The following is a 20303-nucleotide window of genomic DNA, read 5'->3' as shown; positions in this document are numbered from 1 at the left end:
ACATGTAAACGTAGCAAAAATTTCAAGTCACTCCCCATGACATCATAAATAGCAGCCTAAGTCTAGTCGAGGTGAGATAAAAAATCATCACTGTTTGAGTTGATACACAAAATTGGTACTTGTACCATCTTTTTGTAATTTAGCTTAAAGGTGAATAAAGAATAAGTTACCGAGTCACAACCACCCACAAGCCCAACATCGTCATTCTATACGCCTATTTTGCACTTTGAGCAACCAGCCAAAAAAGATAGACAGATGCACAGCTGCAATATTAACTATACTTCATGTATAATAAAACTTTCAGCATTGAGGGTATATAACAATATTTGACATAGGATTACCCTTTAAACTATTCTGTTGAGGTGTCAAATCAGGTTTATTTTTCAAGTGGTAGGATATTTAACCAAGACCAAAACTAAAATTTATCTTCACTCAGTATGTGAAAGTCGATAAATGTCTGGAACATCAGGTTCACAAGAACCTGAACTTGTTTTGTTTTGTCATGACAGAGACTTATACATGTAATACCAATCGTTTTTTGTATGTCTCTGGTAATATAAAACATTGACGCAGTTAAAGGTAGCTTGCAGTATTAATTTACAATATCTTTCATCAATATAAGAATATTAGGAGATATGGTATATATAGTAGGGTGGGTGCCCAGTGTCCAAAAAGTCCTCTAGTTAATGAGTTTAAGTTAACAGAATAACACACAGCTAATTTTTTTCAAGTGGAAGGATAATTAACCTGAAGGGGATCATCCAAGAAAATTCACAAAAAAGTTACTCTATCGTGTCCATGAATCAAAGTTTTTTTAGGGCCCTACAGACTCCTACTACAATAATATAATTATAGAGCCCTCTAAATTCACCATGTAACTTACATTTAGTATGCGTTGACCTATACATGCTCCGCCTCATCCATAATCGAGCGCCATAGACTGTGCCACCAATGATAGCAGCCTTCTTCAGAGATGACGAACTTAGGCGATGTCCAGAGTATTTAGTTCTTGCAACAGCAAACCTCCCATATCTGCTGGATCGAGAGATCCTGGATCGAGAATATCTTGTTCGAGAATATCTTGTTCGAGAGGATCTTGAAAATCTGCTTCCTCCAAATCTTCCACCACCACGACCACCTCTACTTTCTGCCAAATCAAGTACTGAAAGATATGATTCATTTATTTTAACTGTCTTAAAATTAGTCCCACTTTTCATTAGAATTAAATTTGCCACTGGATGTAAAGCACATTAATCAATTAATCAATCAATCAATAAGTAAATCATTAGCACTGATTTGGAACTTCTCTTGTCTACAATATTAGAATAAAATTTTTTCCAGTATTGTAAAAAAGAATTAAAAAGACTACAATACTGGTATTTTTACATCTTTAATGAAATTCATAGGCCCTTAGGAACATTATGCCTTAGTCAGAAGCACTAGTATGTATATTAACTATTTTAGTCTAGATGCCATCTAATTAACCATCGAAATGACCTTCGAAGACTGCCGACGGTCACATAACCCGATATAAACATAAACATAAATATAAATAGATTGCGACCATGTGCAATTGGGTTTTTCTAGGTCTGTTTGATTTCATGTTGTGTGAATTTTTAAATAAAACATTGATTGTATTTTGCTTGGCAAGTTAAAAATTTTAGTTGAGGTTATCTTCCTTTGATTATGATTGACATTTTTGCACATTTGTAGTTGAACCTATTTTCATAACGGATTCATACACCAAAGTGATCATGCATTACTTATGCAATTTTTAATTAAAAAAAAATGTTTTCTTGAGAAGTATGGTAATTCAAATACACATCATATATTAACTTAAATATCAAAGTATAACATATCATCAATAAATTCCATGACATTGACTTGATAGGATCTAAATAGTGATCACTTCACTGCACTATTTTGTTTGAAATATCAAGATATAGATATCAAGTCAGTACCATAGGGTTTTGATAGTATTTCATGCAATCTTTACCCCAAAAAGTAAGTTAATCGTCGTTTTTACCTGTATAAGAATGATTTTTTGTGGATCAAATCAGTCAACGAAATGGATCACCTTTGTTTCACTTAAAATGTTGACATCATCTTTCCTTTAAATGGCTGAGGGGTAAGTTTGAAGGTCACATGAATACGGATTTAATGAGGTCGAATTATTTACTTGCAAGTGAATAATTCATCAGCGATGTTTCTTAGATTATTTTGACAAAATTGAACTAAACTGGCTGCTAAAAGCGAATTATTATTTCACTCTTTCACTTTCATTAATGATTGAACAATAAAAAATCATATTCTAAATTTTTTTATATCTCGTAGCTAATGATCCTTTAATTAAGAAAATACTAATCTGGAACTATCAAAGGGAGACTACCTAATCACATCCATTACACCTTTTTTTAGATGCACCACTGCCACCATGTTTGTCAGTAGACAGTACTCAGCGTAAATTTTGAGGTTTAAATGTAAGAGATAAATCAGTCCTGGTAAAACGTGTCCGGGTAGACACATATTACTAGTTTAAAAGGTCCATGGTTACAGAATTTACTAGTATTTTTAGTCGATGTCAGTAATTTATGTCCCCAGACTAATTTTTCTAAAAAGATCCAGACCCAGGAAACACACGACGTCCTTGCGACGTTATGTATTGGTCACTGGAAGGTCATGACTGACGTTACGTTAGTACGACGTTGTTGCAACGTTGTGAGAATGTAATTTTACGTCACGTCAGATACGACGTAGAAGAGACGTCAGGACAACGTTGTTATTGTTTTTAATAACGTCCATCTTACGTTGTTGCAATGTCATATCGTGACGCATCAGTCACGTATCTGTAACGTTATTGGTCGATAAAATATTAAGTTGATTTTTACGCTGTTATAAAAGAGGAACTATGTTTTTGTCATCAATAATACATTGCAATAATAAAAAAATAAGAAATAAATAACTGCAATATGTATTGTATCCGATCAAATAAATCACGTAATTAAAACGTTGTTGCGACGTAATTATCGACATTCCTAAAATTTACAATAGCAAAATTTCTTCTTTTACTGTTTTTTTTTCTTTTGCTGTACTCAATTTAAATTTAACTTTTTTTCTGTTCTTTTATTGAACTATTGAACGATATTGATTAGTTTTAAATCTATATATATATATATATATATATATATATAAGTCTAAATTGAAAACAACGTTCAAACCTATGATTTCGTTGGATAAAAACCGCAATTTTTATACATGTGCATGCAAAACAAATTTCTTGGTAGAGGGGTCTAAATACAGCACAAACAACATTTTCCAAAAAGACCGAATGAGTGAAAAAGTATATTTTAACAAAACGCATTTGACTAGCAGGTCGAACAACTGATGTTCTTAAACCCTGCTGACTGCCATTGGCGATTGCCAAATAAACGGATCACAAGATGTAACAAAATAGATCTTATAATTAATTCATTACCAAACAGAAAACAATAAACTTGCGGAAAAGATGGTTACCGCAAACATGAGGTGCAAAAATTTGTACACCATATCCGGATTTCGACAATTAATGTCTCTTCAGTGATGTTAGGAATCGAAACGGTATTTGGAAGGCTATATAATTTACCTCAATTTAGGATAGACTCTTGAATTTTGAAAGAGTCAAAATAGGATGAACGGATCATATAAACCTATATATATATACGAGCATCTGTTTTGAATTTTGACCCAGATAATGGGTGCGACTGTGTCGCGATTGTGTATGAAATTTTAGCGCCATTCAGCAAGCCATGTCTCTTTCGAACTGTACTCAGATTCAATGTAAGTAAATTTATCTTTGTATTGTTTCACTGTTGTTTTTTCTCTCACTTTTTAGAAAGTTTCTATTATAGGAACAGAATAATATATACTACACGATAAACATTTATCTACTATCGTATATAAATGAAAAATAAACAATTCAAAACTGAATCAATCTTAAATGTATCTGACCTACATATATATATATATCGCACCACTGTTCTGGTTTTACACGTGCATGATGTAATATCTAAAACCGTTTTAGAAAATAGGAATTTAATTGTGTTTTACATATATATCTTGCTTTATATTATAATTTTATTAGTGTAACACTCAACATGTATTCATTAACTTTTGTAAATTTCGTATGCAGAAATCTTACACATGTGCAGCTAATTTGATTCTAATTGAGGTCAGGATAGCAAGCTATCACAGTGTTATTTATTTGCCAGATCATGTTTCCTTTATAACATGTATAAACAGACACAGTGTATTTACAAGATAGTTTGTCTTCTGCATTGAACTCTTAAAGAACCGATAAAAATTTAGAATGAAGGAATACAAAACATAAATGTTCCCTTAAGAGACTTTATGAAACTGATAATAGCAACCTGACTTTTTTTTTACTCAAATCAACATTATATTTTTGGCAAGGGACATTAAATTTACAAAAAATTAATACCGCTGCTCCTCTTATTATATGGCATTATATATTCCTCATATGGCAGTTTGTAAATGTAAAACGTACATTTATTGATCTTAACTTTCAATTATATTTAAATTTTTATATTTTGGCAGTGGCTATTTTGCCGGCGAAACATTAATTATGATTTGATTATAATAGTTTTTTTATTAAAAGTGAGCTATAAATAGCATAATTCAATAGCAATTGCTATTTTTCCGGCGCCGGCAATATTATGAATTTGTTATTTTGCCGGTTTTTTGTAAAGTTTATATATATATATATAGTATATCTGATATATCACATTGACGCTGGGACTATTGATATAATAGACTAAGTACCAGATTGACGGTCCTAAATGTATATAAGAATAGCTGCTGTTTATTTTATTAAAAGTATTTACTTATACTACCAATAAATAAATATATTTTGTTATTATAATTGATAAGGTTGGTGTTTTTCAAATTATGTTAAATATCATTATGCAAATTTTATCAATGTCAATTTTTGTAGAGGCTTACATGAAGAACTACCCTTCAGCAAGGGCATCAGATGTCGAGGAATTGATTGGGGAAACCAGGTGGAAAACGCTATAAGGTAAGAATGCCCTCATTTACCCCGTATAGTGCAACCTTCAATTAGGGATTATTAAACAAAATTATTATTGTTTGTATTCTATGTTGAAAATTACAGTTGGTTATTTTTGAATTCAGTACGAAATTGTTATTATAAATATGTATTTGTAACTAGTATTGTGAAGATCAAGACGCTCTTTTTAGACAATAAAGGGTAACATTAAACGCACACGACGTATTTAACTGAATATATAATTATGTGGTTTATGTGTTCTTCAAAGAGATTTGGAAAGCCACGTCTTACACACAGCTACATCTAGTATTTATTTGCCATGATGTTACTAGACCTATAGAATAATTACAATTTCAGTTTTTGTACAAATAAGTTTTTTATTGTCATTGCAGGAACCAATTGCTAAGAGGGTACAAGAAGCAGTGCCGGACATGCCAGGGACCCAGAAGCAACGTTCAGTAGTTTAGAATAAACAAAGTTAACGATCAATTCTTCACTTTTTGATATAGTACATGCATCTTTTATTTTTTATTTTTAGTTTTTTAATAAAACTTTCATGAATGGGTGTTTAGCTAGTCAGATACATATTCAGAACGTGAACATGCTAAATGAGAAATTGATACTAATCAAAGGCGGGTTTAGGGGGACAGGGGGAACATCCCACTTATAGAGTAACATATATGACAAATGCATATAATTTTTACAAGCAGGAACTACCAAGAACTGCATACGAACAGGCAGTCAGCTATGGATGGCCCCAAAACACAATACAATTCCTTTCTGTAATATCCAAATTACTGAAACAGTAATCCAATTAAAGCTACACAAAAAAATTGTTTTGCTTATAATATAATAAAAACAGATGATGATAATGCCGGATATACAAATTCCTTCTGAGAATTGACACCAACATGTATCATCCTGCAGAGGTCACCTCATGGTCACAAACACAGTTGATACTATGTATGTATATAGATGATCATTTTTGGGCCAATTATATAGCATAATATAAAAGTGCAAGTATATTACGTCGATATAACGTGATATTAACGTTGTTGTAATGTCAGGAATAACGTTGTAGAAACGTGATTTTACGTCACCACAACGTTGATGTATGACGTTGTGACAACGTCAAGAAAACCATACACTTTTACGTAAATCCAACGTAATAACCTGACGTCAATGCGACGAAAAAATTACATTGTCACGACGTAATTATGACGTTATATTGTTTGCTGGGGATACACCATAACAGGAAGAAAATAAAGCAAGTAGAAGACCAAATGGTGCAACGATTAGAATCAACATAAGGTAATGTGCATAAAATAAAAGGTAAATCCGGGTTCAAGAACCTTGGATTTCCCCTGAGGATTCCCACTGTAGCCAAATGACTTTTAAATAAAATGAAACACCGTGCATTTCCGTAGTATAATTATTTGTATTTACTCTGTACATTTACAACTTATTTCTATAGTTTAAATTTCAATCAACTGATAATAATACAAAAAATTGTTACCAAGCAGCAAAACTAAAAGTAGGCAAACATTAATTATTAGTATTCGAGGAACCATCTTCTTCGATGTCAGACGATGAACAAATTGATCAACAGATGTTCCGAGTTAAATAGCTGTTCGTGGTTCTCGGGTATTTTCCCCTATTTAAAATTTATTTTGCAATGCAATTTTTGTCAATCCTTTTTGACGTCACATTGTGTCAAGGGTCGTCAAAGGGGGCTAGATGAAAAATTTTGTCCTGCATTTTTTTAGTTGTAATCTCTGTCTATTTTTCACTCTATTCGGTCCTGCCTTTTTGTATGTCCAAAATTTTCTATACATATACATGTTTCAGATCATAGCATAATTATCCAAAATATTTTTGTAATATTTTGGATAATTATGCTATGTAAAAAAGTATCCTTTAATTGTTCATAATCTTCACTAGAGACCAATGCAGATAAATTTATTTTTGACAAAAAAGGTATTAGCAACATTGGCTTTGAAACGGAACATTTTGTGAAAACGACGGAAAAGGAATAATAATAATAATAATAATAATAAATATAAATCAATTGCTTTAAAAAGCAATTGTAAACGGTCTTTCCCCCACCTGAAACATGATTGACTGATATATTTGTATGTTTGTTTTGTTTGTTTGTTTATTTGTTTGTTTGTTTGTTTGGTTTTTTTTTTTCTTTCTTTAAAGGGTCCATATTAGTGTGTTGGTTAAGTTTCTATATTTAGTTTGGAAAGTTTTTATTCTATTTCAGGGTCCGCGCGCGTCTTTGTCTCGCGCCAGGTTGTGGCGTCACGTGACGAGGCTTTATATTAGCGAAAACTTAGTATTTTTATTTCTTTTTAGGTGGGGACGTTGGACAGACAACACGTATAGCGACGGAATACACACAATGTATTTCTTTTGTCATTGTAGGTAATTGACGTTTCGATCACAGTTCACGAGCAGTGCATGCTTTGGATTTAATTGATCCTGTGTAACTTTAAAACACGTTTATCGATTATTTTCATACAATGTACATTTTTCAGCAGCAGTTTGTAACACAGATTTGTATTTCAATCTAGGAGCGGACATTTTATTGTAGGATTTCACTGAGATTTACGGAACTAGCAAGCGATTTTTACGGCATTGCAATTTCTTTTCTCTAGGAAAATTCTTGAGAGATATCTGCACCACGTTGTTTTATGAAGATTCAATACATGTATACTATACTCTGCTGACTGCAAAATTTGGGGTCAATTGGACATGTAGTTTCTGAGAACATCTGATAACAAGCATGTGGATTTTTTTTTTCAGAAGACATGTAAATACAATATTAAACACATGAGACGGAAACATGCATACAATGAACGATTGATTGGTTGGTTGGTTTATTGATTGATTGATTGATTAATTAATTGATTGAATTGGTTGGTTGATTGGTTGGTTGGTTGGTTGGTTGGTTGATTAAACACGTGGGATAGGGTCTCTTGAAACAAGCGAAAAAAAGAAACAAAGGAAATCTTGGACCCCGTATTAAACACATGAGACGGAAACATGCATACAATGAATGATGGCTTGGTTGGTTGGTTGGTTGGTTGGTTGGTTGGTTGGTTGATTGATTGATTGATTGATTGATTGATTGATTGATTGATTGATTAATTTAACATGTGGGATATGGTCTCTTGAAACAAGCGAAAAGATCTTGGACCCCATATTAAACACATGAGACGGAAACATGCAGGCATGCAATGATTGATTGGTTGGTTGGTTGGTTGGTTGGTTGGTTAGTTAGTTAGTTGATTAACACAGAGAACGGATCCACTTGGATCCTGCAAAAACGGAATTGAAAGCCTAGATACTATATATCTAAACACATGGGATTTATCTTTTGAGAGATCACTTAACAAGTAGTAAGGTTAAAGGTCAATGTCAACCTACAAAAGCATTAAAACACAATCAAACTCTTTAAATAGTGCCAAAAACACATAATTTGCCTCTTTGTACATGACCTTGACCCCAATTTCAAGGTCATGAAACAAGGGCCTCAAATCAAAACACTCTAGGTCTCTACTATATATTGTTAATGAGTTATATTACCATACAGCTAATATTAGATATAAAAGGGGCGAAAACTCCCATTAAATGTCTACGTACCCTTTCAACTAAAATTTACGTGTTACGACATGTCGCAACTAACAATTCTATAAAAATATGTTGTCGATATCTTATAAGATTTATGAAAATTAGTGATAACAAGCCAAAATCAAAATTTTAACATGACCTTGACCTTTGACCTTGACCTCATTTTCATTTTTATGGACCAAGGACCTCAAATCAAAAGACCCTACGCCTCTATCACTTATGGTTTTCCAGTTACAAATACATTTCACATATATCAAATACAAAAGGGGAAATAACTCTCATATGGAGTCTTCGTAAAGCTTCGGTCTAAATAAAACCTAACATCCTGAGGATATAACGAGCAATTTGGAAAAATAAATTTGTCGCTTTCTTTTACGGTTGCGGAGGAGATCTCATAACAAGAAAAACAGTGTTTGGGGAGATAACTCTTACAAAGAAAAGTGTTCGGTTAAACAGGGTCAGTTTCAAAAGCGTATAGACTGTATGATATCATATACCAAAAAACTAAGCGACATCTTTTGAAACAAAAATACACCGCAAGAAAAAAATTAGGCGGAAGAAAAAAAAAATAATCAGAAGAAAACCAATAGGTCTTTCCACAGAAAGGTGGAAAGACCTAATAAAAAGAAGAACTGAGCAAAGCCAATAAGTCTCCAAACTTTGTTGGCACTGTCTACGATTACGTTGAAATGTAACAATAATAAAAAAGTTATTGTTTATACATTGCATGGACACTAATTGCCGGAATGCTTGGTTGGGTTAGGAACCTGAAGGATGTACTTACGTGAAATTAAAAAAATCTAGAATTGAAAATTGATACTATAAGTCAGAAGCCGAGCGGAACACCCCTGTCTGCAAGACATTTCCTTGTTGCCATCAGTCTATATAAATTTTGGTAAATGACCTTTTATGAGCTATTGAAGTCTTAAATAAGGAAAATGGATGTTATGGGGCAATAACTTTTTTTTATTATTGTTACATTCCAACGTAATCGAATAGCCAGTGCCAACTTTTTTGTTTGTTTGGGAGACCTAATTAAACAATATTTATTTCATTTACATAGGCTTCTTCCTGTTTAACGGAAGAGGAACTAACACAGGAAAACTTATATATTTACAGTGTTGAGTTTACCTTAAAATATACATCATATTCTATAGCTACTTTGCTTTACAATACATTTTTAGGAAACGATAACAAAAAAGGGAGAGGTTGCAATCCAATGTTAAGTTACTTCGTCTTAAAAGTTCTAAAAAGGGTATTTGAAAAAAAATAAATGAATTAAATCGTGTATAAAATAAAACCATGAATTCCAAAGGGAAAATCTATTATATTTATATATTTTGTCTGTACTTTCAGACTTCATCGGTATGGAACTTGACTGAACAAAATGGCGTCAATGTAAACTATAAACATGTTTTGTTTTTTTTCAAAATCATAGAAAATTCATTTATATTACCATTTTCATATAACCGACACGATGTTATAGAACAAATGTTAAGCTTTTGAATTGTATTTCATTTACATAGATCAGAGACATATAATACATGTATTATATGTCTCTGCATAGATATAGGAAGATGTTGTGTGAGTGCCAACGAGACAACTCTCCATCCAAGTAACAATTTACAAAAGTAAACCATTATAGGTCAAGGTACGTCCTTCAACACGGAGCATTGGCTCACACCGAACAGCAAGCTATAAAGCAATCTAATTAAAATATAGATCTCGGATTTCGTTATACTACGTTATACTACATACGAAGATCTAACAAGTACCCTACAAGGTTTCACTTTTGTGACCTTATATAACGTAATATTTGACCCCAGAAAGTATTTATATCGACCAATCAGAATGCTCCTTATAAACGCGACCTAGGAACATGTTGAAGATGGCGACGTAGAAATGGAAAAACAACATAGAAAATGCATTAACTGAAATTTTGCCTTAGTACAAAGTGAAAGAATTGAAATTTGAGAAGAGACAAATTTTGGAAATCTAAATTCATTGGTAATAGTATATAAATCATAATGTCATCTTATTAATGATATTCTACTGTGTACTTGCAAAGATATACATGTATACTTATGCCAGCACATGCAGAAGAAGTTTTAATATCAGCATACTTTTTTTACTTCTGTCACACACTGATACATGTTGATATCATGTGGTGCTCCAGATAATTGTTAGGGGAAATTTTCTGCCAAGAAAGAAATAAATTGTTCACTATTCTTGGACTCGGCTACAGTGGGTCAGAATGGCAATTAGTGTTTCAGTGTTCATTAAATATTAGCTTATGCTTTGTGAGAAAAATAACTTCATCCTGTTTATGTACATATAAAAAAGAAGATGTGGTATGATTGCCAATGAGACAACTCTCCACAAGAGACCAAATGACACAGAAATTAACAACTATAGGTCACCGTACAGCCTTCACCAATGAGCAAAGCCCATATCTCACAGTCAGCTATAAAAGGCCCCGAAATGACAATGTAAAACAATCAAACGAGAAAATCTAACGGCCTAATTTATGTTAAAAAAAAATGAACGAATAACAAGTATGTAACACATAAACAAACGACAACCACTGAATTACAGGCTCCTGACTTGGGACAGGCACATACATACAGAATGTGGCGGGGTTAAACATGTTAGCGGGATCCCAACCCTCCCCCTAACCTGGGACAGTGGTGTAACAGTACAATATAAGAACGAACTATAAAAATCAGTTGAAAGAGGCAAAAAGTGTTACTTTAACCGTTCCAGAACAAATGGTAAAATTTCTGAATTTTTCGTTTCCATTCTCTAACTTTTAGTTTGCCTCAACCAAATGTTATGAAACTTATACACAATACTTATTACCAAAAAACTTCAGATCAAGCACAAATTTGGGTAGCATCACTTTTACCGTTCTTCAGTTATGTCGTTTTATAACTTTATATGATCTGCAAGAGTGGGCATTATCTGTGTCCTATGGACACATTCCCCATTTATTGTAGTCTTTTATACTCAAATATTTAGCTTTAACTACATGATTGAGTAACTTTGCAGAGGCGGATTTAGAGGGGGGGCTCAGGACCCCTTTTTGGAAAAATTTGGTTGTTTATATAGGGAATCACTGAAGCATGGCTGTACAGGCCCCCATTATGAAGAAAATTTCTGGGTTCACCACTGCTTTGTTTTCATTTGTAACATTACTAGTATAAATAATTTTGAAGACTTGATTAAGTAATTATGCTCTTGACTGATAGAATACTCTATCTTTAAATTCAACATGTCCAATACATATACTTGATCAATATATAGAAGAACAAGACAGACGAGGCTATCTCTATCATAGTACATACATCATACATGTATGTTAAATTGTTCAGAAAACAACCAACCATCAAACAAAATCAATAGGTATCTTATAAGATTAATGTCTGGAAATGATGATGCTAAACAAAAAGTAAAAAATGTGAAATGAAATGAAATACAAGTTTAAAGATTTGTGTACAGATTCTGATAATAAATACATGTACGTACAAATTTGATTAGGGAATCCACACCTCAAGGACTAATCCCAAAAAGGATTACTCAAGGGCCAGTGTTTTTATTTCCCCAAAAAATGTTCAAAGATAAGAAGATGTGGATCCTAGAAATGGATTCACAGTGTCAATTTATAAATTTACTTTTAGATAACCTACATGTATATCTGTAAGTAACATTTATTTAAGGACAATAAAACATTCTGTCATTAACCAGAGGAACATATCAATTAAAATGTGTTTGAATAAACACTAGTATTAAGTAACAGGGTACATGTAGGTAGGGAAACCCTAAACAAACATGCATGTACATTTTTTCTTCATCTTTTAGTCTGGAAAAGCTAGTAATAATTATTAAAGAAAAAAATTAAATGAGTTCCTCTGAAACGGATGTTAAATAATCTTAAATAAGCTTTATAATGGAGTCAGCATTGTTTTGAAATCAGAATATTCCATAAATATATTTAAATTGATATTTCAGGAGCAGACATTCTTCCCTGGTCTATATAGCTTTATTGAAAGGAATCAGACACAGAAATTTTGGGGAAATGAAATTGAGAGTCACTGTGAATAATTCACACACATGCTAGACATAAAGAAATGGCCAGACACAGGCTCAGCTATAGAATCTGTATCAACTGGAAGCAACAGCATTTTCATCAGAAAACTAAAAAGGATGTGAAAAACATGAAACATGCATTTGGAAATGTTCAGCCGCCAAACAAATAGATATGCCAGAAAATGCAAATTGTTTGCTAATATAAATGTCAATGATGTCTGTACAAAAGCAAAGATATAAAAGCCTTTTTCATTTATACATGTAACAGTCATATACAATACAGATTTAAGACCATCAGACAATCTTTAAATCTTTGGAAGCCACAGTACCTAGTCCAAGACATTCCATATTTTCAACTCGTTATGAAGACAAATTTGACCAATTTGGTTTCCAATAGAAGTTTAAAAATAAGTTCTACATGTACATGACATGATGATCACCAGCAATGAAGGTGATATAGGATATAATATTCAAAGTAGAGAAGTATAAAGTGAATTTGAACCTCCCACCATAATAGCATTCTGCACATTTTGGATCACATATGGATCAAGCTGTTGTACTTGTGAACTAAAAGATTGTTGCTTGTTTGTTGTCAGGTACATTGTACATGTTGACAGTGCTATACGTTCATTAAATAAAATGCAGTTCAGAACAGTTATATTTTAGTAATAGATAGATTTCTTCTGTCTTTATTTGAACGGATAAACCAGATAATTAAAAAAAAAAAATTCTGACAACTATGTCTGTTCTGGAACTGAAGACTACCTTCACTTTTTGTATCTTCCTTGTTCATTTTCCTCCAGATAAATTACTGACTATCACCATGAGGCTTATAACATGTATAAGTAGGCTTAATTCCTCCAAGGTCTCCAGTTATGTCCTGTCTGTGACAAAAGTTTCAGAATACAAGACATGCAAAACATGAAATGCTAATCGGACAACAACATTTACTATTTATATGAAGTTTTATATTTCAGAGGGTAGAAATCATGGATTTGTCATTCTTAAAATCATAATCATGATAATGTATAAGGAATCCTTATGTTTAGAAGTTTCTGTCAAGACATTTGTCCATTGTCCTTATTCCCTTTTCATTGTTCAGTGCTCCTTAAAAAACTACATGTGTAGTGATTTTATCAAGTGAATTTGTGGCATATTATTAGTAATACGATAACTATATTTGGTATACATGTATGGGATCAAAGGTTTACATGTACATGTGTTGTCAGACGGGGTTCAACTTGTCTCTCAATTTTTTGTCGAGCCCCGGGTTCTCACTAAGGCGAGTCCTGGACTCATCATTTTCAAAACTTGCGAGTCCCAAGATGCATGAAAATTGTAAAATGTTGTATCAACTGAGCACATACATGTATATCACCATTTTATCACAAAAGTTAAAAAATAATCTAAATTTTGTGTAATTAGGGATAGTGATGTGGCGGCGTTAACTCACTTCTTAAAAGCTTAATATTGCAGAAGGTAGAAGATCTGGATGCTTCATACTTTGTATATGGATGCCTTATGATATGAAGTTTCCATCAGTCATATGTCTATTGTCATTGACCTCATTTTCATGGTTCAGTGACTACTTGAAAAAAAAGTTCAGATTTTGTTTCATGGATCAGTGAATAAGGTTAAGTTTTCATGGTCAAGTCCATATCTCAGATACTATAAGCAATAGGTCTACTATATTTGGCGTACATGTATGTAATGATTGTAAGGTGTACATGTCCAGCTGGCAGGTGTCATCTGAGACCTCATTTTCATGGTTCAGTGTTACTAGTTTAGTTTTTGTGTTTTGGTCTGTTTTTCTAATACTGTATGCAGTAGGTCAACTATATTTGGTGTATGGAAATATTTTACAATGTACATACATGTATCAGTCTGGCAGGTTTTATTTGACCTTGACCTAATTTTCACGGTTCATTGCTCAATGTTAAGTTTTTGTGTTTTGGTCTGTTTCTCTTAAAATTTAAGCAATATGTCAACTATATTTGGTGTAAGGAATGATTGTAAGGTGTATGCATGTATGTATGTCTGGTAGGTATCATCTGACCTTGACTTCATTTTCATGGTTCATTGGTCCATATGGAATTTCCATGGTTTGGTCTGTTTGTTTTATACTACAAGCAATAGGTCATCTATATTCTGTGTATGGAATGATTGTATTAAAGGTGTACATGTATTTCCGCCTTGGTTTATCTGACCTTGACCTCATTTTCTTGGATCATAAATGTTAATGTGATACTTGTAGTAAAACTTTATAAGTAGGACTATCAACATAAAATCAATGGTCAGTATAGTAGGCGAGACATTTCAGCGTGTGCACTCTTGTTTCAACTTATAAGTCTACAGATATCTAAATAAAAAATTAAGGTATATTCATTAGGTAAAAATAAAAGACGGTGTTCATGTGACCCCAACCTCATTTTACCCATCAGTGATTAAGGTTATTTTTTTGTGCAAATTAATATATATTGTGGTTAATTCCATTTCTCAGATTCTACACAATGTATATAAAGCAGTAGGTCAAAGTTTACATATGAACAAGAAGAGATACTATACATGAAACGTTTATATATATGTTAATGATGATGATGATGATGATGATGATGATGATGATGATGGATAGCTGCTTACAGTCCAGTGGCAAATTAATACGCATATTCAGGACAAGAATATGTTTATGTGATGTGAATAATAACCCTGCTTTGTAATAGACCGACAGCAACTAAAATAGCAAAAAATAATTAAATGACATCTAGAATGCAACCTACATGTATATATAACATGTATAAGGCTTCAATAGAAGGAAAGGCAATTGTCTATGCAATATGTCAAGCTCTAGTCTTTAATGTGTCTATAAAAGTAGTGAATAAATTCAGCAGAAATATCTTGTTCATTGTGTCTGTGATAATCATTCATGTACATGTACATCACATCACTGCATGTACAAAAATGTACCACATCTATTTTATATAGATCTGTCATATGCATTTAATACACAATTCTAAAAATAAAAAAATAAAAACTATAGGCCATGCAACATGTACTACAAGTATACAACAGGGTTTATACTTGGTACAGGCACATGAAATGTGATTGAATTTAATGAAATAGTTTTTGTGTCACCTGAGACCATTGTTGTAAAATGTGACACTTAGGGATTACAATCAGCATAATCGTGCAGCAGCATAAACTATTTGAATAAAGTTTGATATTTCAGAAGATAGATGACCTGGATGTTTTATACCTTGTACACAGATACATTTTTGTGTACCTTATATGTGTAGTCACTAAGTTTCTGTCCAACAAATGTCCATTGTCCTTGACCTAATTTTTATGGTTCAGTGACTGCTTGATTAAAAATTATGCTTTTTTTTCTCATTTGAAATTTTCACTTTACAAATGTATTATGGTCAAGTCTGTATCTCAGATTCTATAAGCAATAGGTCAACTATATTTGGTGTATAGAATAATTGTTAGATGTACATATGCATTTTGGACTAGCAGTTTTCATCGAACCTTGACCTTTTTTTCATGGTTCAATCTTTAGTTGTTGTGGTTAAGTCTATTTCTCAAACTAGCAATTAGGCCTCTACATTTGGTGTATGGAATGATTTTAAGGTGAACATGTCCGACACAGGCATTTTTTTCTGACCTTGACCTTTTTCATGATTTATTATTTATGATTTTGGTCTATTTTGCAGACACTTTGAAGCAATAGGGCCACTATATTCTGCATATGACTTCTGCAGCCCTTCTATGTCAAGTATATATTGAACTTAAAAAATGACAGGTTATTGATAATTTAGTATATTGCTTTCAATTTTAAAAATTTGATTAAAAGGTAAAAAAAGCTAGAATTTTCATTTTGGACTAAGGGAGCTACCATTTGATTTTTATGGGGGGGGGGGGGGGGGGGGCTAGGATGAAAAATTTTGTTCTGCATTTTTTTTAGTTGTAATATCTGTCCTGCCTTTTTATTTTTCACTCTATTTGGTCCTGCCTTTTTTAAAGTTTATCCTGACTTTTTTTTTTACCTAAATTGTCATCCAGAGGCCATGTTTGTTTGCCCTAACCCTATCTACCCATATAATAGCTGCCTACTCAAAATCTTTTATTGACCTGATGTGAAAAAGTTTTTTTTTTAATCAGATAGGCATGAAGACTAAAAATCATCTGACACTTTAATTACTCTTTACTGAAAAAAAAGAAAATGCCTACCTACCTACCCACTGTCTCTACCTTTGGGTAGGGTTTGGGCAAACCAAAATATTTTTAAGTGTGGCCTGACTTTTTTTTTTTGCAAGTGTCTCATCCTGCCTTTTTTTTACTCAAAACTCCTGTCCTGCCTATTTTTTTCAAATTTCATCCTAGCCTCCCCCCCCTAAAAATAAAATGGTAGCTCCCTATATAACTTTTTCAAATTAACTTGGATTTGAATAAAACTCTACAGCTATCTCAATCATATATTGATCTTACAAAATGCAAGGTTATTTGGAAGTCAGGTTTATTGCTAGCTGTAAATGTAAGGATTTATTTAAAAGGTAAAAAAGCAAGAATTTTCAGTTTGTGCTAAATCATATATTGATATTACAAAATGCCTGGTTATTAGTCCCCTACCGTCAAAGTTGAAGGGGACTTTAGGTTTGCACTCCATCCGTCTGTCTGTCTGTCTGTCCATCTGTCAGTCTTGCAAATCAGTTTTCCACACTTTTTTTTTTCTTCGTGCTTGAAGATATTGATTTGATTTTTGGTGTATTGTTTTATCATGACAAGTTACAGATCAAGTTAGAATTTTATTTATCAATTATTATGTCAATGATAGACAAGGATTGGTTTTTTGTATATATGTATCTGCTACAGCATGGGAATTGTATAGGAAATACACATGTATTTAAATATATAGCCTACTACCTAAGATTTTTTTCTTACTAGATACAAAATAAAAGAGCCCCCCCCCCCACCTGACAGCTCACAAAAATTCGTACAGTAAGGCACCTCTCTAGTAGACTCGACCAACTGAGCTAAAAAAAACTTCACCAGAGCAGCTAATAGAGGACAGTTTTTTTTCTTGTATGCAAGCCGAGGGGGGTGCTTGTGGCGCTAAACATATATATGTATGGTTTATCAATGCTTAGACTTTTTACATGTCCCATTCAAACTATGCATAGTTTGCACCCCCTTATCAAAATCCTTGATCCACGTCTGGCAGAGGGAAGCAGTCAGGGGCGGATCCAGCCATTTATAAAAGGGGGGAGGGGTTCCTAACCCAGGATAAAGAGGGGGGGGTTCCAACTATATGTCCCCATTCAAATGCATTGATCGTCAAAAAAAAGGGGGGGGGTTCCAACCCCCGGAACCCCCCCCCCCCCCCCCCCCCCCCCTGGATCCGCCTCTGGCAGTGCTATAGTGTACAGTTTAACAGTGTTTACTGTACTCTTTAATTTCCACGATTACGATCCGACCTCAAGTCATAAAGCATATGAGGCACATCTGAAAACTTTGACAAACGTCACATATTTCAAATATTCATGGCTATAGTTACAATATGACGACGAAAGAGATTTAAAAACTATTTCCAAACGATTAACAATCGAAGCGATAAATTTTAAGTCCCATTGTTTTTATTTTTTGGATACCCTCGGGACCTTTCAATGAACCTCATTCAAGTAAATATGTTCCGCGTGCGCTGTTCAGATTGGATAACTAGAATTCTGATTGGTTGAAAAAGTCACATGCAAAATCTTTCAGAAGTGAAACCTTATACGGGTAGTTGTTAGATCTTCGTATGTAGTATAACGTAGTATAACGAAATCCGAGATCTATATTTTAATTAGATTGGCTATAAAGGGCCCCAAAAATTACTAGTGTAAAACCATTCAAACGGGAAAACCAACGGTCTAATCTATATAAAAACGAGAAACGAGAAACACGTATGAACTACATAAACAGACGACAACTACTGTACATCATATTCCTGACTTAGGACCTGTCTAGTTCGAGTAGTCAGTATTTACAAGGAATTGTATATTTAAACCTTAACAAGAACATAACGTGTGCGTGTATTTTTTTACGCACTACTTAAAATTTTCAGCATGTTTCGAAAGAAAATCATTTACAATATACCAATGATATTTAACATTCGTAATTTACACGCTAAATATTCCTTCTTTAAAATGATATATCATTTTGACATTTTGTTCTTTTCTACTTTTCAACATTTCGAAAATTCGCACTACACTTTGATCGTACAACGCCAGATTGAAAGACACGTTTTGACAGAATAATGAAATGCCAAATTGAAAATTTGGGAAATCGTAGAAAATTCAGAAATTATACCAGAAACATAAAAAAAGAGTCCAAGTTCTAGAATAAGGTTTCAGCTTCCTAATGCTAGCAACTATTTTTTTTGCCTTTCATGGTTGTCGAGCCTTTAGAATAAAATCAAAACACTGCATTTTTTGTTTTGTAATCAGGATGAAACTATCGCAAATTTGACGAACGAGGTCTAGTTTAATATGACTTTTTATTTAAAGTTTATTGCATACATAGGTCGAAAAGGCATTAAAATAACACATAAGGGATTCCTTTTTACATGGAAGAGTATTTCTAGTCAGTGTCTTGGTTTTTATCCTCCTTCACATCTTCTCAGGGTAGATGACCCTGTGAATTTAGATGACCGATAAATATAACGGGAAATGGACCTCCGTTATCATTCTTTGTATTAGTTATCATACTTCCGACCGAAACAGACATGTATCAAGGATTTGTCTAGTTATACGAATCCTTGGTTGTATCATTGGCAATCATACAACATCTTCTTATTTATTTCAAATTAGTTCTTTCAATCTGTTGTCAAATAAATAGGGAGGAAAACACGTGAAGATGTCAACAATTTTATTACTATTTCACGAGGAGAGGGGTTACATAAACAGATATCAGTTGGATTTGTTTAAATAAACACATTATTTACAATTTACAGTACCTTTTTTGCGAAGGTTTTTTTGTAACACTGAGGCCCAGTATTGTTATTTGCTAAAACTATGTTGTCAATTTAGAAAGGGGTTTTAATTGTAAGGCATTTGTCAGACACAGAAACAGTATGTCATCTATAAGGACACATACGTTACTCGGGTATTCAGAAGTTAAAGAAGGCCTGTACATCAACACCCTTATTATCTAAATAACACCCCAAAAAAAAGAAGATATGAAACATAACAATCTCGAGGTTCCTGCTCGGGCCAAGTTACAAACAGGCACCGATGAATATTTTTGGGTGTTAAAGATCGTTAAAGTTGGAACAGGCAAATGGATATGTATGGCAGCATTAAAATAGATTGTTTTAAGATCTCAACTCACCTTTCAGTAATCGAACAAAAGATGCACAAACGAAAAGATGCAATAAAAGACGGTACAGATAAGATAAGATAAGATATTTTATTGGTTTAAAATCCAAAATTATAGGATTGTTACCAAGACAATAAACATTGGCTATACATAAACATACAAA

General features: G+C 33.0%; 1 protein-coding gene and 1 long non-coding RNA gene across 3 annotated transcripts in view; one reads left to right on the top strand and one right to left on the bottom strand.

The window, feature by feature from the left end:
* The window catches only part of LOC127718901 (uncharacterized), a 44456-nt gene extending 37761 nt beyond the window's left edge, over positions 1–6695 (bottom strand). For both annotated transcript variants that reach the window (XM_052224988.1, XM_052224989.1), the window contains exons 1-2: positions 6582–6695; positions 884–1162 (exon numbers count right to left, since the gene is read on the bottom strand). In XM_052224988.1, the coding sequence (XP_052080948.1) occupies positions 884–1162; positions 6582–6636 (334 nt within the window). In that variant the 5' untranslated portion in view covers positions 6637–6695. The remainder of the gene's footprint in view (positions 1–883; positions 1163–6581) is intronic.
* Positions 3805–5554, top strand: LOC127718956 (uncharacterized). The gene is made up of 3 exons (XR_007990062.1): positions 3805–3816; positions 4991–5074; positions 5458–5554. It is a non-coding gene; the product is annotated as an uncharacterized LOC127718956 (long non-coding RNA).
* Positions 6696–20303: the final 13608 nt, after the last annotated feature.

Source organism: Mytilus californianus, unplaced genomic scaffold (assembly GCF_021869535.1).
Source record: "Mytilus californianus isolate M0D057914Y unplaced genomic scaffold, xbMytCali1.0.p SCAF_10, whole genome shotgun sequence".
In the NCBI taxonomy this organism is placed as follows: domain Eukaryota; kingdom Metazoa; phylum Mollusca; class Bivalvia; order Mytilida; family Mytilidae; genus Mytilus; species Mytilus californianus.
This window is presented reverse-complemented; position numbering and strand designations above follow the sequence as displayed.